This window comes from Hippoglossus stenolepis, chromosome 3 (genome assembly GCF_022539355.2).
Source record: "Hippoglossus stenolepis isolate QCI-W04-F060 chromosome 3, HSTE1.2, whole genome shotgun sequence".
Classification (NCBI taxonomy): Eukaryota; Metazoa; Chordata; class Actinopteri; order Pleuronectiformes; family Pleuronectidae; genus Hippoglossus; species Hippoglossus stenolepis.
In genome coordinates, this window is record NC_061485.1 from 4,745,105 (window position 1) to 4,756,743 (window position 11,639).

The 11,639-nt window shown below is 45.7% G+C and overlaps 1 protein-coding gene across 1 annotated transcript in view; it reads right to left on the reverse strand.

Annotated features, from left to right (window-relative positions):
• The window catches only part of LOC118104743 (filamin-B), a 50,259-nt gene that overhangs the window by 8,712 nt on the left and 29,908 nt on the right, over positions 1-11,639 (reverse strand). The window contains 20 exon segments of the mRNA XM_047339333.1: positions 269-409; positions 593-698; positions 1,472-1,555; positions 2,234-2,481; positions 2,568-2,757; positions 2,843-2,996; positions 3,282-3,573; positions 3,666-3,826; positions 3,967-4,129; positions 4,241-4,414; positions 4,802-5,002; positions 5,477-5,594; positions 5,962-6,276; positions 6,461-6,646; positions 6,734-6,813; positions 7,142-7,259; positions 7,690-7,844; positions 7,953-8,043; positions 8,164-8,324; positions 9,706-9,829. Coding sequence (XP_047195289.1) covers positions 269-409; positions 593-698; positions 1,472-1,555; positions 2,234-2,481; positions 2,568-2,757; positions 2,843-2,996; positions 3,282-3,573; positions 3,666-3,826; positions 3,967-4,129; positions 4,241-4,414; positions 4,802-5,002; positions 5,477-5,594; positions 5,962-6,276; positions 6,461-6,646; positions 6,734-6,813; positions 7,142-7,259; positions 7,690-7,844; positions 7,953-8,043; positions 8,164-8,324; positions 9,706-9,829 — 3,262 coding nt within the window.

Below are 11,639 nucleotides of genomic sequence, written 5' to 3' on the forward strand. Positions count from 1 at the left end.
ACACACACACACACACACACTTCTTAATCACAAACATGCGCCGTGCACACCTTCTGTTTACCGCCGAGACAGAACCCTAATCACCGACTCTCTCCGTGTTCCTTCCTGTCAATGACGTCAACGTCCAAACAGCCCGGCAGCAGACTGTCGTCAGAGGAAAAGGCTGCAGGTTCTGTCCTGCTCACCATGTGTCTACAGCTCACCTCTAAGTGTGTGTGTGTGTGTGTGTGTGTGTGTGTGTGTGTGTGTGTGTGTGTGTGGGGCAAACCTGGGATGTGCGTGCCGTTGTACTTGATGTGCATCTCGTGCAGGCCGGCCTCAGTGGGCGAGTACTGAACAGTGACCGTCCCGTCCAGGTTGTCTGTGATCAGTGGCTGAGCAGATTTACCTGAAGGCATCAGCACCTCACCTGAGACACACAGAGAAATAAACACGTTCACAGCTAATTTCTGTTGGAGATTTTAGTTGTTTCAAAAATTACTGGTTATCGGAACTTTTTGCCAAAAGGACTTGAGTTAAAAATCAGCCTGTCTATTTTAACATCTCTGATTCAGCAGATAAAACGTCCTCTCATCATCGGCCCGTCTCTCACCAGTGATCTCGCCCTTCCTGAAGGAGAACGGTATCACCATGTCGAACGATCGGAAGCCGCTTCCATTCACGCTGCTGCTGATTGGCTCGAAGTTCTCTGACGTCACCTGGAGGAGACAGACACACACACACAGACTTCAACGTGTCGTTCAACACTGAAACGCTTCCTGTCCGCCTCGGCGACCTGCGTTAGAAACATGCTGCTGCTGCCGCATCCAAGCCCCGCCCACACAGGGGCATCCTGGGAAGTGTAGCGATGGAGCAGGAAGAGAGAGGAAGAGGAGGTTGATGATGATGATGATGATGATGAGGTGACTCTGTGATGCAGCCACAGCGATGAGGAGTGCACTGAGGGGGAGGGAGAGGGAGAGAGAGAGAGAGAGAGAGAGAGCGGAGACCACCACAACAAATCTCCTGGAGAAGAGAAAAAGAAAAACCCGTAACCATAGCAATGGCTTCTGCATCCATTCATGTGATGATGTGGGAAGTTTGCTGCGATCCCATTGGCTGAGACAAAAAGGTGAAGTGATGGCAGAGGAAGCAAAGCAGTCGAGCGAGTACACGTTAGAATGGAGAGAGAGAGAGAGGTCAGGTTTGAACCAGCAGCCAGTAACCTGCAACAGAGAGGAGCAGAGTGTGCGTGTGCGTGCGTGTGTACCTATAATATTGTGTTTATAAGGAACATAGAGTGTATTGTGAGTCTGCAGTGTGTATTCGTGTGTGTGTTTTGAATGTTTGTGTGAATCCGACTGACCATTATAAGGTCATTTTACCCTAATCATAAAAAACATTGTGTGTATTACAGCTTGTTGGTTGCATGCTTACGTGACGTGTGTGTGTGTGTGTTGTGTTGTGTTGATGCAGGTGTGTGTTTTGGTACCCAGGGCTGAAACCCAGCTCCAGGGGGAGCGGCCTTTTGCTGTTGAGACATCTGCTCTTGCATCATTGGTACCTCATCAGTAGCCTGAAGACACAATATTAAGGGTTAACATGTGACCTGGTACACACACACGCACACACACGCACACACACACACGCGCACACACACACACAAACACACCCCCTGTGTACATGTGTGTACAATCTCAAGTGAGAGTTCCACTTATTTTCTGCTCTGTTCAGATGTTTAGATTCTTGTCAGATAACACAGGTTCTATTTTAAAACAGCAAATATTAGTTTGATCCAAGGTTTAATTGTTAAGTGAAATCTATTCACAGCATAATTTTAGAAAGCCTCACGTGAGTTCTAGTGCTTCCAACTTTTGCTCAGTCCTGAATGTTCTGTGAACAAACTTCGGTCACGCTCACACGTTACACTGCCATTTAGTTCAGGTTTAAAATCAAAGAAAACTTAAATTGAATTTGGTCCCTTCAAAGACTCCTCTGATCTTAATGTTAAATCTGTGGCACATGTTTGCGACACAGACAGATAGGAAGTTGACATATGCTGAGGCCTCATGGGTAAATCCTGGTGTGCGACCTAAAGGCACAAGACGAAGGTTAATCTGGAATCAACTTAATCAGTCTACCGACGATCTCCCTCAGTGCTGCAGTGAAACAGCTGCAGAGAGAAACCTCACGAAACCAACTCCTCCTGCATAAACCAGTCTCCAATCCCAGAATTCACGGTAGTGTCCCTCACCATGACTTTGAAGGGACTGCGTGGGACGTTCTCTCCTCCAAAGCGCACGTAGATGACGTAGTTCCCAGGAGCGGGAGCCGTGTAGAAGATGTCGAAGGTTCCGTCCTCGTTCTCCAGCACCTCGGCCTCCACCTCGCTGCCGTCGGGCTGAACCACCACACAGCTCACCTTCCCCTTCCCAGCACCCGTGGCGTTCACCACCAGGCCCAGCTCCTCGCCTATGGCCACCGTGGGGCCCACGCCGGGACCTGAGGGGAGGACATTTTATTAGGGTTTTTAAATTATCATGTACATGTGGTTTCTGTGAGACATTTCATCATCGGCGGTCACGTACCTGTGACGATGCACTTGCTGGCGTCTCCGGTTGCCGTGGCACGGACTCTGTAGGGCGAGGCAGGGATGTCGTCGCCACCGTACTTAATCACAATGGTGTAGCGGCCGGCGCGGTCCGGGATGTAAGACACCCCGTATGTACCGTCACCGTTGTCATGGATACTGGGCTGCTTAGTTTTACCATCCTGGTCCTGAAATGAAAGGAGGGGGCTACATTAATAAAACTCAAGATGGTTTGAATCATTATTTGTGTGGTTGTGAGTGCGTGTTTCTCACGGTGATGACGACGCTCAGTTGGCCCTGGCCGGCGTCCTTGGCGTCGATGTTGAACTCGACGGGGAAGCTGGCCGGGACGCCGCTGGTCAGCCCGGGGCCGCTGGCTCGCACTTTACTGGCATCATGAGTGGGCAGAGCCCGAAACTTGAAGGGACTGAAAGAGGACACAAGTTACTAAGAGACTGATGTCAGAGCCCCTGAGCAAGGCACCAAATCCCCACTGCAGCATTTTGCTTTAACCAGAAATACTGCCCTCTGGTTGACCAGTGAAGTTTCCGTCTACATTTATGTTTTTCCCCAGACTCATAAGGTCACTCTGACATTCAGCCACTGACCTCTAATCAGTTCACCTTTGAGTCCAAATGACAACTGGTAAAATGGGAGGAAATGTTCAGCTCCTGTTACATTAGTACTTCTGTAGTGCAGTACTGATGAGTACCTGCGTGGGACATCCTCCTCTGCGTACTTGACGGCCACAGAGTACGGTCCCTCCACCGACGGGGTGTAGGACACGGAGTGAGTCCCGTCCCCGTTGTCTTTCACCTCAACGGGCTCAGCGACGCCTTTAGGAGCCGTGACAGCCACGGCCAGGGGGGCCACGCCCGCCTTCCTGCAGTCAACCGTGAAGGATTGGGGGATATTGCTTCGGACCCCTGACCCCACGCCGGGACCGGTCACTTTGACCTTACTGGAGTCCACCACGTCCTTCACCGGGACTTTGAATGGACTTCCTGGAGAGAGCAGGAAAAGGAGATGTTGTCACAAAAACAACAGGAAAAACAATAACGTGTTTTAAGGGTTTAAAAAAGAAATCTAATCTCACCGGGGATGTGCTCTCCTCCGTAGGTGATGTTGACGTCGTAGAGTCCGGGGGTGTAAGGAACGTACTCCACGCTGCAGCTGCCATCTTTGTTGTCCTTACAAGACATCTTGGACTCTGACGGACCCTCCACAGTGATGCCGAGGCCGCCGATACCCGCCCCTCTGTTCACGGATAAATGCAAAATCAGACAATAGACACATTGTACTGTAAAAGCAATTATTATTTTTTAGCTCAGAAGTCTTAATACTCAGAAACACGACATAAAAAGATTTGAAAAGTGGGTTCGCTCCTCCGGCAGCACCTGGTGACGATGTTGAACTTGTTGGTTTTGTCGGTCAGCGCTTGTTGGAGCCCGGGGCCAGAAGCCACCACCTTGCTGGGATCACATCCCTCTGACACAGTGACCCTGAACGGGCTCTTGGGAACCGGCGTGTCGTCGTACAGAACCTGGACGCTGTGGACGCCTGAAACAAAACGCACCAGGACGTACAGCAGCTGAGGAACCTGACACCACAACACGGTTCAGTGTTTTATTTTGATACTGAGGTCTGAACACACAGGTTCAGGGGTGTTACCGTTCTCAAAGGGAGTGTACTCGATGCTGTAAGTCCCGTCGGCCACGTCGGTGACCTGACAGTCCGTCAGCGCTCCGGACGGGTTCCTGACCTCGGCCTTCACGTGGTCGCCTCCTCGCCGGCTCAGGGGACGAGCGTCCACCGTGAAATCTGTGGTGGCTTCTCTGAAAATAGCTGCAGGAGAGCAGAGGGGGGTTTAAAGATGAATTTACCAGTCGTGGTTAGTATGAATGTAATGAGCCTGAGAAAATGATGTAGATGTGATTCAACAGAGAGACAGAAATCTTGTGGGCATATACAGAACATTATTTTTGGAGATTGACTCACACCGGGGATTTAAGATTACAATACCTGTGGCAAAGATGTTGTGGATTATATATTTAAACTTCTGTGCACATCATGTAAGGAAATTGTGATTTATCTTTCTTTTAGCTGAATATGCATAATTTAGTCATTTGTGCTCTCAAATTCCCGAATTTGACAAAGTTTATGGTAAAAGTAGGAATTTAAGTTCTAGTCATCAGTCAGTTAGCACAGCTACACATATGGACCATACTGCACCTTGTCCCTCCACTCCAGGTCCAAACACTTTGACCTTCGAGGTGTCGACAGCAGGATCCACCATCACCTTAGCGGGGAAACCGGGCACGGCCTTTCCTCCGTACTTCAGCAGGAGCGTGTACATTCCGGAGGTCAGAGGGACGTAGGTGACCGTGTAGGTTCCGTCTTTGTTGTCCACCACCTCCGTCTTAGCTTTCACACCTGGAACAACAGGTCTCACTTTCACATTCTCTTCGCAGAACTAAGGACGGAATTTCAGAACAGTGAAGAGACAATGCCGGTGGTTTCTGGCTTCAAGGCTCATTTCCTTTAACTTCATTTGAGTACAGTCTCTGACTCTCCATCATACTGGACCTGAGGCCTTCACAGTGACCAGACCTGCACAATAATCTTATTGTCATGTGGACTTGAACTTCAGAACTCTGACTTTTACAGCCAATCAAACAAGTGCAAAATTCCCAAAGATGCAAAAAATGAGACAGTCGAATAATCACATTTTCACTATTAACACATGGTATTGTTTTTACTTTTATTATTTATTAATCATTATGGGCGGCACATAGCTTCTGCTAAAATAAAACCTCTCATCTAAGTTGTCCCCAGAGAATGAGCTGATTTTACAAATGTTGAACGTAACTTGGAAACTAAAACACAGGCTGTGTGATTTAAAGTTACCGGAGCCCGGTGCAGAGCCGGTGGGGCTGGAAGGGGAGGAGTCTGGCAGCGCCTCCAGGCTGAGCTGACCCGGTCCAGCCAGAGAACAGTCCACGTTCACCACACTGGTCTCACCAACCTGCACAGACAACAGTCTGGGTCACCACTTCATTCTCTTTAAACTATTAAACAGACATTTTCTCACTGAACCTGGAAAAGTTATATTCCCCCGCTGAGAGTTTCCAACCACATGTAGCTTAATGTTTTTCCATTTCTGTTATGTGAATATTAGGGGTTGGTTGGTCGAGATTAATAAGCGGTTCTAGCAACCATGGCAACCAAGAGCCCCCCCCCCAAGAGTCAGACGATCAAATCTAAGCTGCAAAAGATTCTGAAACTGCTAAAATTTATGTGATCGTTGTCCTGATGAATCAATTTCTCATCATCACTTATCTAAAAAGTTTAAATCTTCAGCTCTCCTGCTCATTTCCCCTCTCGACCCTCACCTTGGCTCTCTTCAGGCCCGACCCTGACGCCACCACCTTGGAGGGGTCAAAGGGCATCTGGATGTCTGCTCTGAACGGCGAGCCGGGGATGTGGACCTCCTCAAACAGGATGTTGACCAGATAGTCTCCAGGCTCGGTGGGCAAGTATGAGACGGAGCAGGTCCCGTCTCCGTTGTCCGAACACTCGATCTTGGCTTCGGTCGGCCCCTCCACCGTCAGCCCCAGTCCTCCGGTGCCAGCACCCTTGGTGTCGATGGTGAACTCTGCAGGGTTCCCCACCAAACCCCCTTTCAGGCCCGGACCAAAGGCCTTCACCTAGAGGGAGGGGACACCAGTGAGGTCATGCAGCCACTTCTATTACACTTTAATTTGTTGATTTCACCTTTTTTGTTGACATTTTATTGTTGTTATTCAATGATTCCACACATTTGCGTGTGTTGTGGAGGGACTGTCATGGAAAGTGATTGATGCTTACAGTTGCATCAGATGCTGATGTTACCTTGCTTGGATCTGGAGGCAGCTGGGCCTCTACAGGGAAGGGGCTCCCAGGGATGGGGTGTCCGTCGTAGGACACGTTGACAGCGTATAGGCCCTCCTCCGTGGGGGTGTAACGGACCAAACTGACATCGGCCGACTTGGGCTGAGGCTCCACTTTACACGGTACAGCACACTGACTGGGACTCAGCTGTAAAAACACACAGGAACTGGTGAATTCTGGTGAATCTATTTATTTTTAATATTAAATCAACAATAAACTGAGTCTGGCACTCACCACTGCCACCTCCAGGTGACCTTGACCTCCTGCCCCCTTGGTGTCAACCATAAACTGCTGCTGCTGATCGACCTCCACTCCTGAAATCAGAGTTTTACAATAATGTACAAGTGAAATTCACAATATATGACTAACAGATAATGTTAAAGTGCAGATCTCCATTAATACTAAATACCAACTAACACCTGCTAACATCTAATGATAACTTAAATTGTGCAGAAGACCTTCAGACGTACAAGGGATATTTACCATCTTGTCCTATATTCAAATAATATAATCTATAATAATTTTCCCTCGGCAGATGCTGGTGCCCTGGAAATGTATTTGCTGATAGAAATGTCAATGGCCTTTTACATGTTTGCAGAGATTCTACAGATTCAAACCAGACAAAGGCTGAAGAGTTCTTACTTCCATCCAGGTTGTCCACTGTGACCTTGTCGAGGTCCAGCGGGGCGGCCACCCCGACCGTGAACGGGCTCTTGGCGATGGGGTCTCCTCCAAACTTCACAGAGATTGCTGTATCCCCCTGCAGACGGATTCAACACTTACTGTTTGAGATGTTAGGCTAAGTGACTGAAGACATGTCGAGATAAGCGTCTACTAGGTTTGTTGTTTTTGTGCGAACACAACTGGTGAGTACAACTTCGAGAAAAAGATTCAGGTAGTTTTTTGTTCGCTTGTGTCATCGCGGCTGAGGAGGATTTGATCAAACTCTCACAACTCTTATGTTCCTATCATCTTGGTTCGATAAAGAGCAGAGACAATACAGGGATTTCTCAGTGAAAATATATTCAACAGAAGCGTGCAATTTGCTGTTCAGCCTCACGCACGGCTATTTATGTGACGCACAGTGGAACACAGTATGTGATTAGCGGTTGTGCAGGAGCTTATTTTATGTCCCCGTTGAACAGGTGTGTATCTGTCTGAGCCACTGAGCTGGTGCATGTTGGCAGTACCTGTGCGACAGGTGTGTATTTGACCGTCTGAGAGTAGTCGTAGTTGTCGATGACGTCAAAGTCTTTGACGGGCGAGGAGAAGGAGACGTCCAGCGGTGCTTTACCGGCTCCTTTAGTCAACACGGTGAAATGAGTCGGCTTTCCACTCTCCACACCTGCACAGGTAGAGGAGGAGAGAGAGAGATTTAAAGTGCAACAGTCCGGTTAGACCGAGAGCTGTGTGTGTGTGTGTGTGTGTGTCTGTGTGTGTGTGTGTCTCTCACCAGTGCGAGCCAGTCCGGGACCCTCTGCTTTAACCTTCGATGCATCGTGTGAAGGAGCAACTTTGACTTGGAAGGGGCTCTGTGGTACTTCCTGTGGGAAAACATTCATATCCAGTCAACATCTGAAACTAAACCTCCAAACCTAACAGCTGTGTGTGTCTGTGTGTGTGTGTGTGTGTGTGTGTGTGTGTGTGTGTGTGTGTGTTTATACTTTGTCTGTGAACAGGACTTTGACGGTGAGTCTTCCCGCAGCAGGGGGGATGTATTTGACGGTGAACGTGTCGTTGGCGTTGGGGATGATGTCAAAATCCACGTCAGCCTCCTTTTCACCGACCATGTTGGCGTCACATTTAATGCCCACGCTGACGTCACCTGAAACGATATGAACACAATATTTGAGCGTTGGATAATCAGATGTGAAACCACATGTTATTACAGTTATTTAGATTTTTTCTTTTTTTTTACTTCCCAGTGTGACAGCAAACTTTCAGAGAAACACAAGAGGGTGCTGGAAGTTGTGTTTTCCGTCTGCCCACCCATCTAGATAATTTATTCACGTCAGCAGCACTTTGCCGCCGGGACGCTACAAAGACATGAGCTCTAATGTAAACAACAAACCAACCATTCAGCACAATCTGCGTTCCCTGCAGCAGAGCGCAGCCATCAATCACAGCACAGGAATTCAGAGTATGAGCGGAATGACACAGGAAACCAACAGACAACAGAACCAGGTCAGATTCTGAGCAGCAGGAGAAACTACTGACAGCCACTCATCTCTCTCTCTTTAGACTTCGCCTGCCCCCCCACATAGCTCGCTCGCCCGGGAGGAGCAATCAACGCAATGTTGTTTGACAAGTGTGTTCATACATAATACACAATGGCCCGTTGTGCACAACAATAGAAAGAGGTACTGAGGCCTTTTTCTGGTCCTTGTTGTTGAAGTAAAAACTACAAATATCTGGCAATAAACTCACCTCTCAAGGATTATTAAAAATAATATTTAATATGAGCAAGTTATGAGTGATATAATGAAAAAGTTGATACCTTTGCCTTAAATTTTTGGGAAATGTCCAAAAAAGGAAAGGCCCATTGTGTTGTACCATGTCCATGTTGACAAATATATGTCGGATCAGAGGTGGAGTGGCACTAATACTGTAAATCTGCGGAAATGAGGCAGAATCTCAAAAGGAAGGTTTCCATAATTTTATGGAATCAATGCCACAAAGAACTGAGGCTGGAGCGAAGGGAAGGACTGCCCAGTGTTAGAGTGGTGTTCCTAATAAAGTGCTCAGTGGGGGTTTTTTGCACGGCAGGTAAATGATGAAATGTGTGAGTGTGTGAGTTCCTCTGCTCAGTAGAGTCAGAATGATGAATTTCCTGTCAGGATGTTTCTGCCTTGAGATCATCGGCAGAACATACCAGGAAAAGGTGTGCGTGTGTGTGTGTGTTGTAATCATTTCCAGACCATATAAAGGTGAGTGTACATGTATGTGTATTTATAAGCAGTGTGTAGAGTGTGTAAACTTCTTGTGGTGTGTGAAACTCTTTGTGTGTTGTTCTGAAACAGATGGAAATTGCTGTCACACCAAATAAAACAGTCAGGGAGGATTTCCTGTCTTAATTATTACCCTGTGTGTGTGTGTGTGTGTGTGTGTGTGTGTGTGTGTGTGTGTGTGTGTGTGTGTGTGTGTGTGTGTGTGTGTGTGTGTGTGTGTGTGTGTGTGTGTGTGTGTGTGTGTGTGTGCGTTGTTACCATCTCCGGCTCCTGAACAGTCGACAGTAAAGTGTGTGGGCTCGTTGGCCTTCAGTCCGGTTCTCTCCACTCCAGGACCAAACACCTTCACCAGGTCGGGGTGACTTCCTTTACCCACATTCACCTACAAGCACCGACAGGAAACAACATCTTAATTTTACAATTTAAGGTTATTTAATGCTTCTTCATACACATACTATAAACAGTCACTTGGTTTTTGGCAGTTTTTATCATTACAGAGAATGAACACAGAATCTGGAGTCCCACAAGGCTCCGTCCTGGATCCACTCATTTTTTTGTCTTTATACATTATGTACATTATTATACGTCTTTAAATGTGTTACGTTGTATCTCATATGGCTAAATTGAGCTAAACAGAACATCTGTTAAAATGTTAAATTCAAATGTAGAGTACATCAAGAGAATAAGATAATGGTATTTTCGCTAACTTTCCAGCTACAGCTTCACATGCTACAATAAATAATAAATTAATAAAAGTGAAAAGACCACTAATATATGGCAAGCGTACATCTTATATAGGTTTAGAAAAGTATTCAAAATAAACCAAAACAATCAACCACAAATTGATTTTGAACGGTTTTGTTATTTTTTTTAGCTGCTAAATGTATTTTTGCATGTTGAAAACTTAGAGACACGTGTTAAAAGAGATTTAGTGTTAAAAAAATAGATTGCAAATAGAACAAAAACAAATAGGCCTAATTAGAACATGTTTCATGTACAGATGCTGTAGTGATATTAATGGTCAACGTGTTAAGTGAAAGTCAAACGACTCTTATATAATATAATCACTCTAAACACACTGAATGCAAAAGAAGTTTAATTGAGTCTATTTGCGCATTTTTATGTCACATTTCACAAATTGATAAAAAAATATGTCAATAATAAAAATAAAATCCTTATTTCCAGTTGGTCTTACGAGGGAAAATATAAATTTAAATGAGTGAAATACATTATTAAAAATTCTATAGAAAAAGAACTAATCACTTTGAAAACCAACTAAAATGACAATAAGGTTACGCAAGTGAGAAATGAGTGAAAATGAACCAAACAACACAGTAAAACATTTAAATGAAATGTGAGAATTTATTTTGAAACCAATCTAACTTCCATTTATAGTGTAACTGAAGTGATTATAAATGCTGATGATGAAGGTGAGTGTCAACATGTTGGTAACAAAAACAGATTCACGACCGTTAAGACAGAAATATGCAGCAATTAAGTATCATTAACTAAATTAGTCTTGGAAAACAGAGCTAGGAATGAAAATTAGTTTAATGTTGTGGTTTTAACAGATTACACACATCCAACGTCATGCTACATGAAAACGAGAGGAAAGTCTGGAGGGTGGAGAGAGTTTTAAACAATGTGAGGTTTAGAAGTTTGGAAGTTTTCTTCTCAGTTTCTTTATCAGCTGTCTTAAAATTAAAAAAGACGAAAAACTAAAACATACTAGTCCTTAATGTGGCTCCTTGTGGGGCAACAATAACTATTATTATTGTTCTAAATACAATTGAATAGTAACTCGATCCGTTTTCCTCCATCAACCTCGGTTAAACTCGGGCTTCTTTACTTTCCCAGTTTTTTTTAAATGAAAGGTGTCGCTGCAGCAGATTTATGTTCCCAGTGGTAGCAGGTATCTGGGTGTGGCTGTTTACCTTCCATCCTCCACTATAGCAACATGGAGCCTTCAGGCTGCTGCAGCTCACAACAAGTCTGCTGAGTCATCGCAGTGACACCAGCTCTAACTCTGAAATCAAACTTTTCAGACAAGTACAAACATCGCTGCACCGGTCGAAAGGATCGGTGGACCAGTGCAAATCTCGTCTTCAGCACACACACATTTTTCATATGTTGCAGGATGTTCTTATTTATGATTAATGAAAAAAAATATAAGCACAAGAAGTATGAAGCAG